The sequence below is a fragment of the Gadus chalcogrammus genome, chromosome 11 (genome assembly GCF_026213295.1).
Source record: "Gadus chalcogrammus isolate NIFS_2021 chromosome 11, NIFS_Gcha_1.0, whole genome shotgun sequence".
Taxonomy (NCBI): domain Eukaryota; kingdom Metazoa; phylum Chordata; class Actinopteri; order Gadiformes; family Gadidae; genus Gadus; species Gadus chalcogrammus.
Window position 1 is genome coordinate 5186731 of NC_079422.1, and position 15656 is coordinate 5202386.

A 15656-nucleotide genomic window follows, 5' to 3' on the forward strand; every position below is an offset into this window, starting at 1 on the left:
TCCTGAGCAGGCAGAATGAGAGTCTATCAAACCCGCAGAGGGTTGAGAAGTCAGTGAAAATGATTGTAGGCCTTGAAGGTGGATTTGAGCCAAATAAATGACGCTCTGGGGATGCCTCATTGACCACAGCGCTCTGCCAAAACCTTCCTGCACTCACTTGACCTTCTCTTTAGGTGCTCTCAAAACCAAATTTATCAGAATAATTGACATAGACCTTATGGGCCAATCATAACTCTGCCTTTTGTTACAATGCAATTGATTGGCTATCCCGGTATCCCAGCTCATACATCTTGGTGGACCACATCCCTAGTCTGAGTCACTAGAGGATGTATTAGATAAGATAAGATATATTTATTTGTCATTGCACAGAAGTACAACGAAATTCAGTGCACTCACGTACTGGTCTCATTTAAAAAGGTAACATAATAAATAGTAAATAAATGAAGAAAATACATTCAACATTTCGTTCACTCACTACATTCAAGTCGTCATACACTATACCGTTAAGTTAGTGCCATTGTATGCCTAAAAATAGTATGCCTTAAAATGGTAGTACAAATATGTAAAGTGCTGAGCATTGCATTACATGTGGACGTCACTGATTAATACTGTCGGAACTAGTGGATTTATTTTCAGGTCAGAGTTAAGTATGGTGACTGCTTTGGGATAGAAACTGTTCATGAACCTTGTGGTGCGTGTTCTGATGGACCTGGACCTAGGATTGCAAAGCTACGTCTACTTTACGTCTGCGATGCTAGAGAATTCTAAATGCGAGCCACGGTGAGTATTTGCTCGCACCGAGAACACCCCTCAATAAGTGTGTGAAACGTCTCAAGCTTCCGTAACAGTGTGACGTCACACGGGGGCGGTGCTGAAGTGCAGAAGTCCCGCCTCCCGGCTACACGCAATGTTTACAACTTCCCTGGGGTGTGAATTTGCAGTCAGACGCGCAAATGGGATCTTTAAAGCCTTCTAAAGCCCTCCTCCCTCGTCCCGCTGTGTTCAGCGAGCAGCCGTACTCCTGCAGCGCTGAGGGCACCATCCTGCTGTGGGACGCCTCCAGCCTCACAGTCAACCGGCAGCTGCTGCTCACATGTGACCGGCTCTCCTCCATACAGATCCACAATGGCATGCTGTGGTGCTGTACGTACAGAGGCCGTGTGTGTGTGTGTGTGTGTGTGTGTGTGTGTGTGTGTGTGTGTGTGTGTGTGTGTGTGTGTGTGTGTGTGTGTGTGTGTGTGTGTGTGTGTGTGTGTGTGTGTGTGTGTGTGTGTGTGTGCGAGATATAGTGCTGCACATCTCGTGTATGACTAAATGCAGTCCCTTGTTTTGTACTCTACTGTGATAATTGTCCCAGTAGAGCAGTCTCATTGTGTGTGAGTGTATGACTTCTTCATTCATGCAGAATGAACAGAAAAAGGGTGTTGTTGCAGGTTGTGGTGACAGCATTGTGGAGGTCAGACGGAATGGTGCCTTTCAGAGGAGGATTTCAATGCCTGTTGATCTACTGACCATGCCCAGTTGCTTCAACAGCTTTGTCCTTATCATGGAGGTGAATGATCTGCCTCTGTTGGAGAATTATGCAAACGTGATCCAGTTGCTATGTTCTTAACACATCCTGGGTCCGTCTGTCTGTCTGTGTCTGTTCTCAGCTAGGACAGTTGTGGACGGGCTGCCCAGACTCTGGAGAGCTGTGTGTGTGGCACACGTCGGACGCCAAGAGGCCCGTTAAAAGAATCCCATTACCGGGCATCTCTGGAGTCAATTGTATGATTAGGGTCAAAGACCAGGTAGGGGGATGTGATCAAGATGTATTTGATAAATGTTTTGTCAGGGAACATTCTGATGTCTTTCTGAGCCATCACTGATGATTTAGATCTGAGAGTATGTGTGTGTCTCCCTGTGGCACGAATGTCAATTTAATCACAACCCAGATTTTTCGCGAGCTTGCCCACCTCCTCCATCACTTCTCTCCTCCCTCCACTATTCTGGTGACCCTGTCCCTTTTCTTCCATCCTCAATATTCTCTGTGCGTCTCCCCCTATAGATCTGGGTTGGTTGCCAGGGCGACAGGGTCCTCGGAGGACCGTACGGCGGCCAGCTGAGGAGCCTGGTGGTGGTGGTGGACCCCGGCAGCCACGCGGTGCAGAAGGAGCTGCAGGCCCACTCGGACACCATCCACGCCCTGTGCTCTGCGGAGCACCGCTACGTCCTCAGCGGCTCCGGGCGCCGCGACGGCAAGATCGCCATCTGGAAGGTTGACTAGAGGGGGGTGGCGACGAGAGATGAACTGACATGCATAATTTTGAACAAAAGAATGGACCTTGAGGAAGGAGATGATGGTGTTTTCTGAGAGCAGCTTGATTTATTTTTAGGATTGGATACTTGATGATCTTTGGCTGATCATTTACTTCAGTGAGGCGTTGAAGTAAAATACCTTGAAAAGCAGAAAAGGGATTCATGAAAAAAAGCAGAGACCTTTTCGTTGTGCTTTAAATCACATCCAGCAACGAGAAAGACCAAAGGCAACGGAGGAGGATGATTGTCAACTATTACAAATGTACTTTTTGAAATGAAAATTAAGTAATTCATTCATGATTTTCACATCTGCTCCTAAATAGTTAGTATGAAGTCATAGTGCCTCAGTCTTTTGTAAGCAGTATTTATCATCATAATAAATGTCAGGGAAGGACAGTGTATTGAAAGTTAAAGAAAGGTCTTTCATGCATGAGCTCAATAAATGACGAGAAAAAGTTGTTAAAAACATTGATTTAATAGCACACATGGAACACATTGAGTATGAATTCCAGGGATCTTAGTTCTCATTACAAGTACCATTTCAAGAGAGACTTGGGAATGTATGCAAGTTGATATAGTTTGTCGTTAACACACATTTTAAAGAAGGGTTTGGATAAGAGGCAAAACATTATTGGATGCTTGGGAAGATACATTTGGTTTAGAGGAATGATGAGTTGAACAGCTTCCATCTCAGTAGTATAACTCTTTATCCCACCAACCTGAAAGACATCAAACACAATCATGGATGTAGGGAGTCCATATGGCGAAAGATAGAGGCTTACGTTGTAAAATTCATGCATACGGATCAGTACACTTCGCTTACTTCCTGGATTTCTCCGGACACCTAACTTTCTGATCTCGTCATACACAAAGATGAGTATTCCATAGGGAACTGGGACGAACCACCATTGGACCCTGAAATGAGATGCACACGAATATGACCAAGCCTATTGTAGAGTCCTTACCGACTCTTAACAATATGGTACATTTTACCATGGAGAACCGTAGGAGATGTATACAAATGTGATGCAGCTCTTTGATAAGATCTACTTTATTCTCCTCACACCACAGTTCAGTAGTCTTTACTGAATCCCCATTGTTGAACGTTACCTGATGGGCATGAAGTTGAAGATGTTGGGCATTCCTGGACAGTAACATAGAAGGTTACCCAGTAACAGCTGGAAGACGATGGCAGAGACCAGGACTTTGTTCCTACACACACATTAGATTACCTCCAATCAGATTATATCTGTCTGTATCTTTATCGTGTTGATTATTCCCGGAAGGGGAAGTAATGAAATTGTAATGGCTTATATGGTTTAACAGTATCTGAATAGGTGCAAAACAAATATTTAAATATATGAATAAAAGCTACAGAGTACCCATAACCCTCCATCCAGCCCCCCCAATGTAGTTCGCCCCCCCATCTCCCCATGGTGGGGGGATGCTGCTACTGACCTGAAGAACCCCTGCTGGAAGACGGAGAGACGGCGGGTCTTCCTGATGAGCACGTCGGAGATCTGGCAGATTTCTATGCTGACGAAGAACACGGTGTAGCACGTGTACTGCTGGTACAGCCTCTGACCAAACGTCTGAACCCAAGAGACCATTTGAATTGGTATAATGATATTAGTGCTGTCGAGCGATTAAAATATTGAATCGCGATTAATCTCATTAATGTCATAGTTAACTCACGATTAATCGAAAAAAATTCTATGCTAAATATCACTTGAATTCTTTGTCCAATTAATTTTTCTCATTTTAATGCTCTTATCAACATGGAGGGGTGTGTGTGTGTGTGTGTGTGTGTGTGTGTGTGTGTGTGTGTGTGTGTGTGTGTGTGTGTGTGTGTGTGTGTGTGTGTGTGTGTGTGTGTGTGTGTGTGTGTGTGTGTGTGTGTGTGTGTGTGCGTGTGTGTGTGTGTCCACTAACCCATTCCTGTCCATAGCTGTCCTGCATGTCTTGCAGGTGAACATTCTCCCAATGAGCACGGAGGCCCACACACATCAGTGGGTACCAGCCCTCCTGGGCCATGGCGGAAAAGTAGTCTGTGAAGCCTGCAAAGGACTGAATAGCACCTGAACACAGAGTACAGATACTTAATCATATGTGCAACCTTAAGCCATTCAGTTTGTTCCTGGGAAGACACAGGAAAAAAGCTCACAGAGTTGATACAGAGCTTTACACAGTTGATATAATGTTCAAAACATGAACTATTCTGGTATAGTGCGACATACAGAAATCCTTATGAAATATTTTCGAACTAAAAACATTTAGTCAAGTGATGCAGACCCAACCAGCAGCCCACAGTGGGACCGCTGCCAGAGCAGGACTCACCGATCTGGAAATAGGAGTAGGCGGCCAGAGCCTCGTTCACCAGCCTGTCCCGCCGAGGGTTCCTGGGCTTCAGGTTCATGATGTCACTCTCTGCCTTCTCATAGGCCAGCGAGACTGAAGGGTACTATCGAGAAAAAAACGTTTTTAAAACAGAATGAAGAAGCAGGACGCTTGTTTGCCCAGGGTGAGGAAGCAGATATTCTCTCAAATGGCAAGTGAGAAGAGCCTAGAAAAACAAGGGGAAAGATGAATGATATTAAGGCAATGAAACGTGTGAAATATGCTTTGCTTTCACAAGGCGATTCCCTTGATTCAGGATGAGGGTAACAGAGCACTTACAGACAGTTTTCACAGATGCCTCATCATTGGAAAAACACAGATCTCACCACCCCAAATTTAATTCTGGGACTGCTCCTTTAATGTATCAGGGCAGGTTTAATAGACTTAACTAGTTTAGCTAGGTCCTGGTACATAGCAGACCCATAACTAGTCCAATGAGTGACACCTGAAGAGGCTATCATGACCCTAGTGATGACATGAGGACTCACGATGTCGGTGGCGAGCTCGATGAACAGGATGGTGATGCAGCCCAGAGGAAGTGGCACGCTGACGGTGATGTAGATCAGATAGGGCGTGAGCTCTGGGATGTTCTTGGTCAGTGTGTAGGCGATGGACTTCTTCAGGTTGTCAAAAATGAGGCGGCCTGCAGGCAGTCACAGAGAAGTGTTATTGGTTAGAAGTTGCATAGCTATCTGTCAGCTATTAAAGTGCCTGTCTGTGTAAGGGCTGAACAACATCTTGGCCGACTTTTTTGGGTTGTTAGGTTTGAAACTGAAACCCTCTTGCACTTTTTTATGCTCTCCCCCTTCCTCCCCCAGTAATGAAATACTGGCACTTATTGTTTGGTCAATAAGTCAAAATCGTTTTTCTTTGAACTTTCCAAAGAACAATTTTAACCCCTAATATTCTCTCTCGCTCTCTCGCGCTCACCCTGCTCCACTCCGGTGACGATGGAGGCAAAGTTGTCGTCCAACAGGATCATGTCGGCAGCATTCTTGGCGGCGTCCGACCCAGCAATCCCCATGGCAATGCCGATGTCGGCCTTCTTCAGGGCGGGGGAATCGTTCACTCCGTCCCCCGTCACCGCGACGATGGAGCCCTGAGGGAAGACTCAGTCAGCCATGTTGGAGTAGAGACGTGGATGTTTAATCTGCTCCTGATGTGATATGAATACATATATATACATACACATATATATATACATGATATATGTATGCATGTATATATAACTATTGCAATGCACAAAACACAAATTGACAAGGGTTACCCCCTTGATAAAGCTCCGGATGAATGCTTATATTCCTATATTATCTCAGAAATTACATTCTGAATGTATGTTATATCCAGCATTCTGCTTCTGAAATGACATGATCTTTTTATAATCATAAAAGGATAACTTCGCCAGTATAAAGGCATAAAGGAGATCATGACAATTGTTGGGAATTTAAGATGAAAAGTAAAACTCACTTTGTGTGTGTGTGTGTGTGTGTGTGTGTGTGTGTGTGTGTGTGTGTGTGTGTGTGTGTGTGTGTGTGTGTGTGTGTGTGTGTGTGTGTGTGTGTGTGTGTGTGTGTGTGTGTATTCATGTGCATGTGTGTGGGTGCAGGTGTGCGTGCGCGAGGGTGTGCGTCTGTGTGCGTGTAGGTGTGGGTGTGCCTGTGAGAGTGTGTGTGTGTGTGTGTGTGTGTGTGTGTGTGTGACTACCAGTCGTTGACAGCTCTCCACGATGATAAGTTTCTGCTGCGGGGAGGTCCTGGCGAACACCATCTCAGGGTGGCTACGCAGTGCCTCGTCCAGGTCCTCGCTGCTCATGTCCTTTAGTTGGCCTCCGTTGATCACACACGCACGGGCATCACTACACACAAACACACACACACACACACACACACACACACACACACACACACACACACACACACACATTTAATGACACACATTTAAGAGGGAACCCCAAGCGGGACTACAAACCCCCCAGTGGGATCATTGCTGTAGCACAACATAGCATAACCATGAATAATCCATGTATATTATAGTATTGATTGGTTTTAGTGTGGATATATTGTGGTAACTGTGGATTTTTATTCGCCAAAGGTATCTTTCTATCTACAGTCAGCATTAAAGTTGAATGTTTGGGTACATGGGTGTAAGTGTTTGGTTTGAGGGATTCTGATCAATAATAGTACCTCTTGTTCACTTGTTCCACAGGGATACGTTTCCGGATGGCGATGTCCTCCACGGTCTCACTGCCTTCTGAAATGATGCCAACATTGGCTGCTATGGCCCTCGCTGTGATTGGATGATCCCCTGTCACCATGACAACCTAAGGATCAAAAGATCAACCCCAGTAGACTCACAACTTTTCAATTCATTCGGCGGTTGGTTAATTAATGTGCCCTTATTGTAAAGTTACCCAAGCTTTTTCCCCACTTAATCCCATAATACATACGATAATATATCTCATAAAGTTAAAGATGCTTTAGGTAAGATTTAAGGGCCATTAATTGAGTGTCCTTTTCAGACTGCTCCTCGATAATTTCTGACCAATCAGAGCATCCTTCCTTGACTGATCTTGAGAATCCATCTTGCCTATCAGTCGCATGTGCGTGTGATGCAAGACTTCTCAATGGGGGAGAAATGTTGGGAGGGAGGGAGGGAGCAGAGGAGGAAGGGACTTTAAGGGGTTGTTTAGTTTCCAAATCTTTCCCCCTTTTCTGCTCTCTCTCTTTACAACTCTTGAATCCTGCATACAGGAACTTTAGCTTCGTTTTCATATAACTGTATAATCACCCTGATTCCTGCTGTCCGACATTTCATCACTGCATCAGGCACGGTGGCTCTGGGCGGGTCGATCATGGAGATTAGACCGGCAAAGCACAGGTCCGATGTGGTGAAATTCATCTCGTCTGAGTCGAATTTGTATCCGCGAGGAAACTCTTTCTCATTGAGATACACGTAGCAGAAACCTACGCACGGCAAATAGAACGAACAAGGGATCATCTTGAATTTTTCTTGTGTTGCATAGATGCATTCCCCTCTCTCTCTCTCGCTGGCTCCCTCTTACCCAGCACTCTCTCCCCTAGTCCTCCCAGGTCCATTTGGGCTGTTTGGAAGGACTCCTTAAAATGCTCTTCCATGGGCAGCTCTTGGCCCTTGATCAGAATGGTGGAGCAGCGCTCTAGGATGCGCTCTGGCGCCCCCTTCATCACCAGGAGGTAGCGCAGGTCCATGGGATCCTCCAGCTCATGCACAGACAACTATGGCGGAGAGATTATAGAGACAGTGAATTGCACACATCATAGCAATGTATGTAACAAAGGGATGATTGGAAGGAGGGAAAGAGTAAAAATGGCAGTGGAGAAGATAACAGATATTCAAGGTTCAAGGTTGCTTTATTCATACCCGTGGGTAAATTTGGTTTGCAGGGCAAGAAAAGGGCGTTCACACACTTAGCATACACAGTATAAAAAAAAAAGGACACAACAAAAATACAGAAGACAAGACAAACACGTAGACAAAACTATTCTATACTATTCTATACGTTTAAAACATAGGTTTGGTTCAGAGGTCTTGAGGCTCTATCTCAATCATCACAAGGCAATTGTCGTAAACATGTTGCTGACCTGGAACTTGTTTGTGGAGTTGAAGGGCACTTCCACTACTTTATTGAAGCGATCCCGGTAGACCATGATGTTGCCAATGGTGAGCTCCGTGAACTTCAGCAAAGCGGTCTCTGACGCATCCCCTACCACCAACCTCTGTGAACGTGTAGGTGTACACATGTAAAACCCTTGATCTATGTTACATAGATACAAGGTGTTGTGTGTAGGCATTTGTACAAAAACATCTGAATGCAAACATAATTGATGAATAAATGTTTTATTATGTTCCCCTACCCTTGGTACGGGAAGTCCCTCCTGATCAGGTCTGAAGACAGCTCTGTTACACAGACCAGCAATTCTAGCTAGAGCGCGCCAGGTCTCAGAGGATTGGTCGAAGCTCTGCCCTGTGGTCCAATGAGAATTAGCGATCGTAAAACAAGAAAAGATTTCAAAATAATAGTTGTCAATCATATTTTGTCATCTGAATACCTAATTTCCCAGCCCTGCATGTTTGTGTTTGTTTGTTTGTTTGTTTGTTGTTTGTTTGTGCGGTGGGGGTTTGGTCACCTGACTGGTCTTCAGTGGTGTCTGCAGCGTGGACATGGTTGTCAAACCAGAGGTGAGCTACGGTCATTCTGTTCTGGGTCAGGGTGCCCGTCTTATCGGAGCAGATGACTGAGGTGGAACCTTAACACACAACGTGTAAGGTTAGACCCCGAAACATCAGAAACATTCAACGTACATCACACAAAAGTAAGTGTGGGTTAAAGGCCCCTCCTTATTACGAACAAGGAGGTTATCAGCCAAGGGCAGATATGAGGCACACCAGAAGTCCTCTCTGGGTCTGACTACTGGATATACAATACCTAAAGTCTCTACAGCTTCCAAGTTCTTCACCACACAGTTCTTCCTGGCCAGTCGTTTGGCAGTCAAAGAGAGACACACCTTCAAGATGGCCGCCCATTCGGAGAGAGAGAGGAAGAGAGAGAGACATGAAGTTTGGTGATTAAGTTTTAGATTGAATAGGCTGGAAACTAGAGCAAATTAACAATATACATTTTTATGAATGTTGAATAGAGGATAATATATGCATATTTATTATTTTTTATATATCCGCATACCGTATACATACTTTTATGTATACATGCAATCTTTCACCATACTTGGTGTTTTAGATTGTTTTACTTCCATTGATAATATATCATCTTGAGCAGAGCATATGTACTGCACTCACGGTCACGGTGGCCAGCAACCCCTCCGGCACGTATGCCACCACGATAGCCATGAAGAAGATCATGGCCTCCAGGAACTCATAGCCGATGAACATGGCCACTACGAAAAAGGTGAAGCCGAAGGCGATGGCCAGGCTGGCGATGATGTCCACGAAATGTTCAATCTCGATGGCGATGGGGGTCTTCTCGTTGCCCACCCCGCTGGCCAGGCTGGCAATGCGCCCGATGATGGTGCGGTCCCCTGTGTTGATGACGATGCCGTTGGCCACGCCTGGAGAGAGGAGCAGAGAGAGTTGAACTCACAGAATGCTAAGGAGGTACAGGGCTGGATTTAGTGTGTCTCTTTTGCTGTTGCGTGTACAAATATATTGGAAAAGGCTGTGTGTGTGTGTGTGTGTGTGTGTGTGTGTGTGTGTGTGTGTGTGTGTGTGTGTGTGTGTGTGTGTGTGTGTGTGTGTGTGTGTGTGTGTGTGTGTGTGTGAAAAGGCTGTACCCTCCAAACAGGTGGTGGAGAAGAAAGCGATGTTCCTGGTCTCCAGGGGGTTCTCATGAGTGCACTCAGGAGTCTTGCTCTGCGGTTCGGACTCCCCTGTCAGTGACGAGTTATCCACCTGAAACACACACACAATTCAAGACAGAGACCGGAATAAGCACTTCTATGCAAGTCTATGTATATGTTGTTCAATATTATGATGTATTTTCGCACACTACCCCCCCTTCCCCCATCAACACCCACAGTCATCTGCCTATGATGACAACAAGTTTTGCACTACTTTCACCATCACGCACAATTGTACATATATTATTTTCTTTTCTTTTCTTATCATATCTTCTTATCTTATTACGGTGCATATGTATATGTATATAGAGTATCTCTATTTATTTATTTTTTATTTACCTTCATCTTTATCAGTACTTATTATTCAATACTTGCTTATTGTTTATTGTTTACTCTTTATTGTTTGTTAAGATCGTGGGCAACGAATACGAATACCAAGACAAATTCCTTATATGTGTAAATGTATTTGGCAATAACCTTTTCTGATTCTGATTCTGATTTTCTGATTTTACCTTACAGCCCTGGGCAAAAATGACGCGTATGTCAGCAGGGACTCTGTCTCCTCCTTTGATCTCCACCAGGTCCCCGACCACCAGGTCAATGGCATTGATCTGGTTCTTCTGCCCATCGCGGATCACCAGGGCTTGCTGGGTGGGAGACATGGAAGAGAGAGGAGAGAGAGGCAGCCGCAGAAGTGTGAGAAAAGCAAGTGTGTGTGTGTGTGTGTGTGTGTGTGTGCGTGTGTGTGCGTGTGTGTGTGTGTGTGTGCGTGTGTGTGTGTGTGTGTGTGTGTGTGTGTGTGTGTGTGTGTGTGTGTGTGTGTGTGTGTGTGTGTGTGTGTGTTTGTGTGTACCAGAAAGGACTTCCTATAATATGGAAACATTAAGGCATTATGAGAAGAATTACCAATATCAATTGGTATTTTTTATATGTGTGTATTTTTGCGGCAGAGATTGTCACACCCACAGATTGACCGAGTGCTTTGAAGTTTTAGCATGCTTCTTGTCATTTCAAACTCTAAATGTCTCACCTGTGGTACCAAGTTCTTGAAGCTGGCAATTATGTTGGTGCTCTTAAACTCTTGGTAATAACCAAAGCAACCAGTAACCACCACGACAGATATCAGGGTGATAGCCAGGTACAGCTGATGAGACACAAAATATATTATCAAGACAGTTGCTCCATTTCTCCAATCATAACCAAACTGAGCCAAAGCCCTGGCAGCTTACTTACATTGTCAAAGCTGGCGAGGTTTCCTCTCGCTAGTTCAATTCCAAAAGCAATGAAGCAGATGCTTGCAGCGACCCACATCAGACACTGCAGTCCCCCAGCCAACTGCCTGGCAAACTTGACGTATTCCGGAGTACCTTTCGGGGGCCTGAGTGCATTTGGTCCATCTCTTTCCAACACCTGACTCGCAAAACTGGAGGTTAATCCCTGTGGATGTACAGAGAAAAGACGGAACTAATCAAACTTGAATCAAACTTATTATTACAACATAAATAATTGAAATTATGCAAATCTAATATATAAGAGGTAAATAATACAAGTCAATACCATATTAACGTTACCTTTTTAATACTGGTATCGTATCGCATCTCCAGCTCTTCGATGGTAATCTCATGGTCATCCTGAAGGGGGCGACATAAATGTCCATTGTTATGACTCCAATCCAAGTATAGGCAGTCACGTGCATTGAGGGGAAAATTAGTTTCCTCTCCCTCCACCATTATATTTATGGCTCGAAGGTCAGTGGGTCAGTCTCTGTTTTTTCGTCCTCTACTTACAATGTCCATCTCTTTCTTCATGCCCTCTAACCGCTCCTTCTTCTTCTCTTTCTTACTCTTCTTACCCTTTCCATCTCCGTCCATCTCGAACATGTCATAGTTGTCCTGATAGATATCAGACATATTGGGAGAAGGGCACTCAGTCAGACCCATTCAAGTAATGACAAAATATTAGGACTGTATTAGGACAATAAATGTGAGTGATTATGTCAGAAAAATCAGATTTATACATAACATTCTAGCCTCTTGACCTTTTTAATTTTTCTAGTTATCCGGTAAACATCATGAGGCAAATACTTTGATCTAAATACTGAGGCAAAGTTTGATTTAATTTAAGTGGCTAATCTTTATGAGAAAATGCTAGACTGCTTGAAAAACTGTTGCCCAATATTATTTGACCTTGGAAAGGGACCTAGATTTCTTGTCATTTTGAGGAAAAACCCAAACCACAAGACTATCCTGATTCTCCCAGATTCAGTTTGACAGACACCCTTTGTGATTCTTGCTTAAATGAAAGAATCCTAGGGGCCATGATTAAATGCCGTCTCTGGCCGTTTCTGTGCCCTAGGCGACTCGACATTAAATTGTGCCCTGGACAGGACTTCCGAGCGGGGGGGGTGCCGGCCCTGAGTGATAGGTTATACAATTAAGAAAAAACAACGGTGGGCCTCTCCATAAGTCATTTATATATTTTCTGTAATTCAATAATGTAATAATTATATATATATATATATTTTTTTTAGAAACCTTAATTTCTGGTGCCCCCCCAGGTACTTGGTGCCCTACGCACTCTAGGTACTCTGCGTATAAGGAGCGGCGGCCTGAATGCCGTACTCTGTGAATAACACAAAGTCTTGTTCTGAGAATACAGCTGAATGTCACTCCTTGTACCTTTTGAGTCATGGTTGCGGTCACAACGGGGCGCTCTGCTCCCAAGTCAATGGAGGTCCAGAGCACTCGATCCTTGTTCTTCCCAGGAATCTTGGCAATCTATTTGGTCCACTCCTTGCCACACACACACAAACATGCACACACAGGCACCTGTCTTTCACTCCCACATACAAAGGACAGAAACAAGATATTTTAGGGCTTTAATGCTTATATATCCCGAACCGCCCCTATTTGAGCGAACATGCGCACATACATACTCATGTAAAATGGTACCTTTAGCTTGTGACAATGTCACCCCTGTCAGGTCACCTGTACCAATCACAGGAGTATGTTCACCACTCTGTCTACATACACACACACACACACAAGCAAGCACACAAACCGACTACCCACACCTTCTCTCGCACACACACACACACATACACACACACACACACACACACACACACACACACATACACACGCGCGTAAAACCAGAGTCAGTGCGTAGGCTGTGGTCTTTTGGTATCTCTTATCTTCTATTGCACGTTTCTCCTACTGATATACTGAGGGAAGTCAACAGCCCTGTAACCATGAAGGTTAAGGAGGACCAATGTCACTCATGACTTGGTATTGAATAATATAACTACTTATTACAGATCTCCACAACTAAGCTCCCCAGAAGCTGGTGGTTCATTTGCTACTCACTTTGTGTTCATTACATTAGTGTTAGAAACCAAGTGTAAGTGATGACCGAGGACATTCTGGTTTGACATGAATTAATAAATGGAGGTCAACTTCAAATAAATCACATACAATTATGTGATTTTTTGTCTGCTACTAAGATGCACGAGTAATGGTTATACAGATTCAACCCATTTTTTAAAAGATCATCAGTTGCTCGCAGCCATTAATAGAAAATATATAATGCCAAATTATTAACTAAAGGTCATTCTGTACCTTCACCAGGTTTGCATGCTGGGTAAAAAGCCTGTGGAGACAAGATGTGTTTAATAGACTGAATGACACCTGAATGACAGTTCCTCCGTAATCAAGTTACCAATTCAATCTAATCTGCTCCGTTCCCAGCGCAGTGATTATTAGCTATAGTTATGTGAAATGTAGGGAGGTGGAGAGGCTGAGGAGGAAATGGGAATGTTGTGGAATTTTTTTGTGAGATATTGTGTCTAGGACCCAGGAGAGTTCTAAATGCAAAGTAGAACACAATAGTTGTGGAACATAAGAGTATTTAATTTATGCAAACAAGAGTCTCCTCTCTAGCAGAGTCAGCACTGATCATAGTGTCATGCCCTTGCACAAACATAACTTTATTGTGCTTGTGACAGCTGATGTGCCGGTTAGTGAGATGATATGACATTGAACACCATCCCTTTATCAACAAGGCCACAATTTTTTTTATCACATTCCTTAAAAATGTAGTTTCTCCTCCGGAGAACCAACTTCTTATCGCAGTCTGGATGACCCAGCGGGTGATTTCATCAATGGCTTCATCTGTGGCCTTTTTGTTCTCTTCATGGAAATCCTGGGAACAAACAAGGAACGTTGGGTTTAACGTTCCTCGTGTGGTAACCCATGGTAACCCTGGTTCTCTGTTAAGAGACCATCTCTCCACTCCGTTACATATTCCATATGTAGGGGGGTATCATGTCTGCTTAGGACAGTGGATAGGCTTTAAGACACACCGGCACGCCCAGGCACGCCTACACCCAAACTTATAAAAAACCTGTGTAAACGTGCAATCAGTGATGGTTTGATCAGAACTTGTCTCGGAGAAAAGTTGTTTGCAAGATGCGCCCAAAAGGGTATCACCTTGCTGGATGGTGTCCACAACCCAGTGAGAAAGTCGACACTTCGACAGGGGTCTATCCAAGCAACTTGTGTGAAAATACATAAAGAGCTGGTCTGACTTTCTTAGCGGCTTTGTGCGTCGTATATACTCAGACAGGGCCCTCACCGGGCAGAGTGCTAGCTGGTCCACTGCTGAGACAGGTAGGGACTGCAGCTCTATGATCTGGGACAGATGGAATTCAGACAGGACCTTGGGCAAGAAGGCTGGGTTGGAGCGAATAACCACCTTCGACCCTTCCAGAGAAAAATGGAGCTTGCTGGAGCTCGCTTATCCTCCTAGCCGAAGTGATGGCCAAGAGGAAAGCTGTTTTTAGAGCGAGCCACTTTAGGTCCACATTGTCGAGGGGCTCAAAAGGCGGATACCGCCAAGCATCAAGTCCGAGGTTGGTACCGGAGGACCCCTACTGGATGCTGTAAGCCTTCGTGCCCCCTTGAGGTATCGGGAGATCATGGAGCAACCATCCTCACTAATGGCAAACTCTCCGATACAGACTGCCTTGATAGCTGCCACCCATGGGTGGATTACTGCACGGGCACACCGGGCACACCGGGCACACCGGGCACACCGGGCACATGCCCAGGGGCCCAAGGGCTCATGGGGGCCCTTGGGCCCCCCTGAGCCGCCCCACAAGTTACTAACAGTGGGGTCCAGGGCCCCACAAGTTACTAACTGTGGGGCCCAGGGCCCCACAAGTTACTAACAGTGGGGCCCTGGGCCCCACTGTTAGTAACTTTTAATGTTGCATTGTCGAAGCAATCAGTAGAGAAATACAAAAATTCAAGCGAAAACAGCAATAGTAGGCCTATTACTATTGAGTAAATAAATTAATAAAAAGATCATAGGGGGCACTATTTCAGTTTGAGACCGGTCACGAACAAGTCACTGTCATTTAAACATGGAGCAACGGCGGACTCTAAGTGGATCGTTGAAGCAATGAATTTATTCAGTTCAGATCATTTAAGAAGCCTAGAGATGATGCAACCCCAAAAGGCTACGAATTATACTCGATTGTGGACTGCAATCTATGTTTCCAAATGTGTATGT

General features: G+C 44.7%; 2 protein-coding genes across 6 annotated transcripts in view; one reads left to right on the plus strand and one right to left on the minus strand.

Moving 5' to 3' along the window:
• The window catches only part of LOC130391462 (DENN domain-containing protein 3-like), a 25698-nt gene extending 22939 nt beyond the window's left edge, over positions 1–2759 (plus strand). For 2 of the 4 annotated variants that reach the window (XM_056601611.1, XM_056601609.1), the window contains exons 25-28: positions 1007–1143; positions 1434–1552; positions 1653–1790; positions 2048–2759. In XM_056601611.1, coding sequence (XP_056457586.1) covers positions 1007–1143; positions 1434–1552; positions 1653–1790; positions 2048–2266 — 613 coding nt within the window. In that variant the 3' untranslated portion in view covers positions 2267–2759. The remainder of the gene's footprint in view (positions 1–1006; positions 1144–1433; positions 1553–1652; positions 1791–2047) is intronic. The other 2 variants (XM_056601610.1, XM_056601612.1) reach the window with 1 other exon arrangement.
• LOC130391463 (potassium-transporting ATPase alpha chain 1) lies at positions 2742–12952 on the minus strand. Of its 2 annotated transcripts, XM_056601615.1 has the most exons (24): positions 12764–12952; positions 11873–11977; positions 11657–11716; positions 11319–11522; positions 11116–11229; positions 10598–10732; positions 10020–10137; positions 9529–9797; positions 9161–9239; positions 8862–8981; positions 8589–8698; positions 8316–8450; positions 7757–7949; positions 7483–7658; positions 6879–7015; positions 6400–6550; positions 5626–5794; positions 5184–5338; positions 4636–4759; positions 4231–4376; positions 3757–3890; positions 3409–3510; positions 3122–3213; positions 2743–3017 (listed from the first exon to the last, which is right to left on the minus strand). In XM_056601615.1, exons 1-24 carry the CDS (start codon positions 12773–12775, stop codon positions 2989–2991), a joined length of 3069 nt encoding a protein of 1022 aa, XP_056457590.1. In that variant the 5' UTR covers positions 12776–12952; the 3' UTR covers positions 2743–2988. The 2 variants fall into 2 exon arrangements, with proteins under 2 accessions (XP_056457589.1, XP_056457590.1); XM_056601614.1 differs by lacking the exon at positions 12764–12952 and having other exon boundaries at positions 2742–3017; positions 11873–11995.
• Between the last annotated feature and the right edge of the window lie 2704 nt (positions 12953–15656).

What these genes read in the sequence shown, in the direction of transcription:
- LOC130391463 (XM_056601614.1), bottom strand. Translation starts at nt 11,995, where the DNA reads ATGTCTGATATCTATCAGGACAACTATGACATGTTCGAGATGGACGGA. An exon ending in TCAAGAACTTGGTACCACAG is followed by an intron (nt 10,733 to 11,115) that starts GTGAGACATTTA and finishes TCTCCCACCCAG; the next exon opens with CAAGCCCTGGTGATCCGCGA. An exon ending in TTTTTGCCCAGGGCTGTAAG is followed by an intron (nt 10,138 to 10,597) that starts GTAAAATCAGAA and finishes TGTGTGTTTCAG; the next exon opens with GTGGATAACTCGTCACTGAC.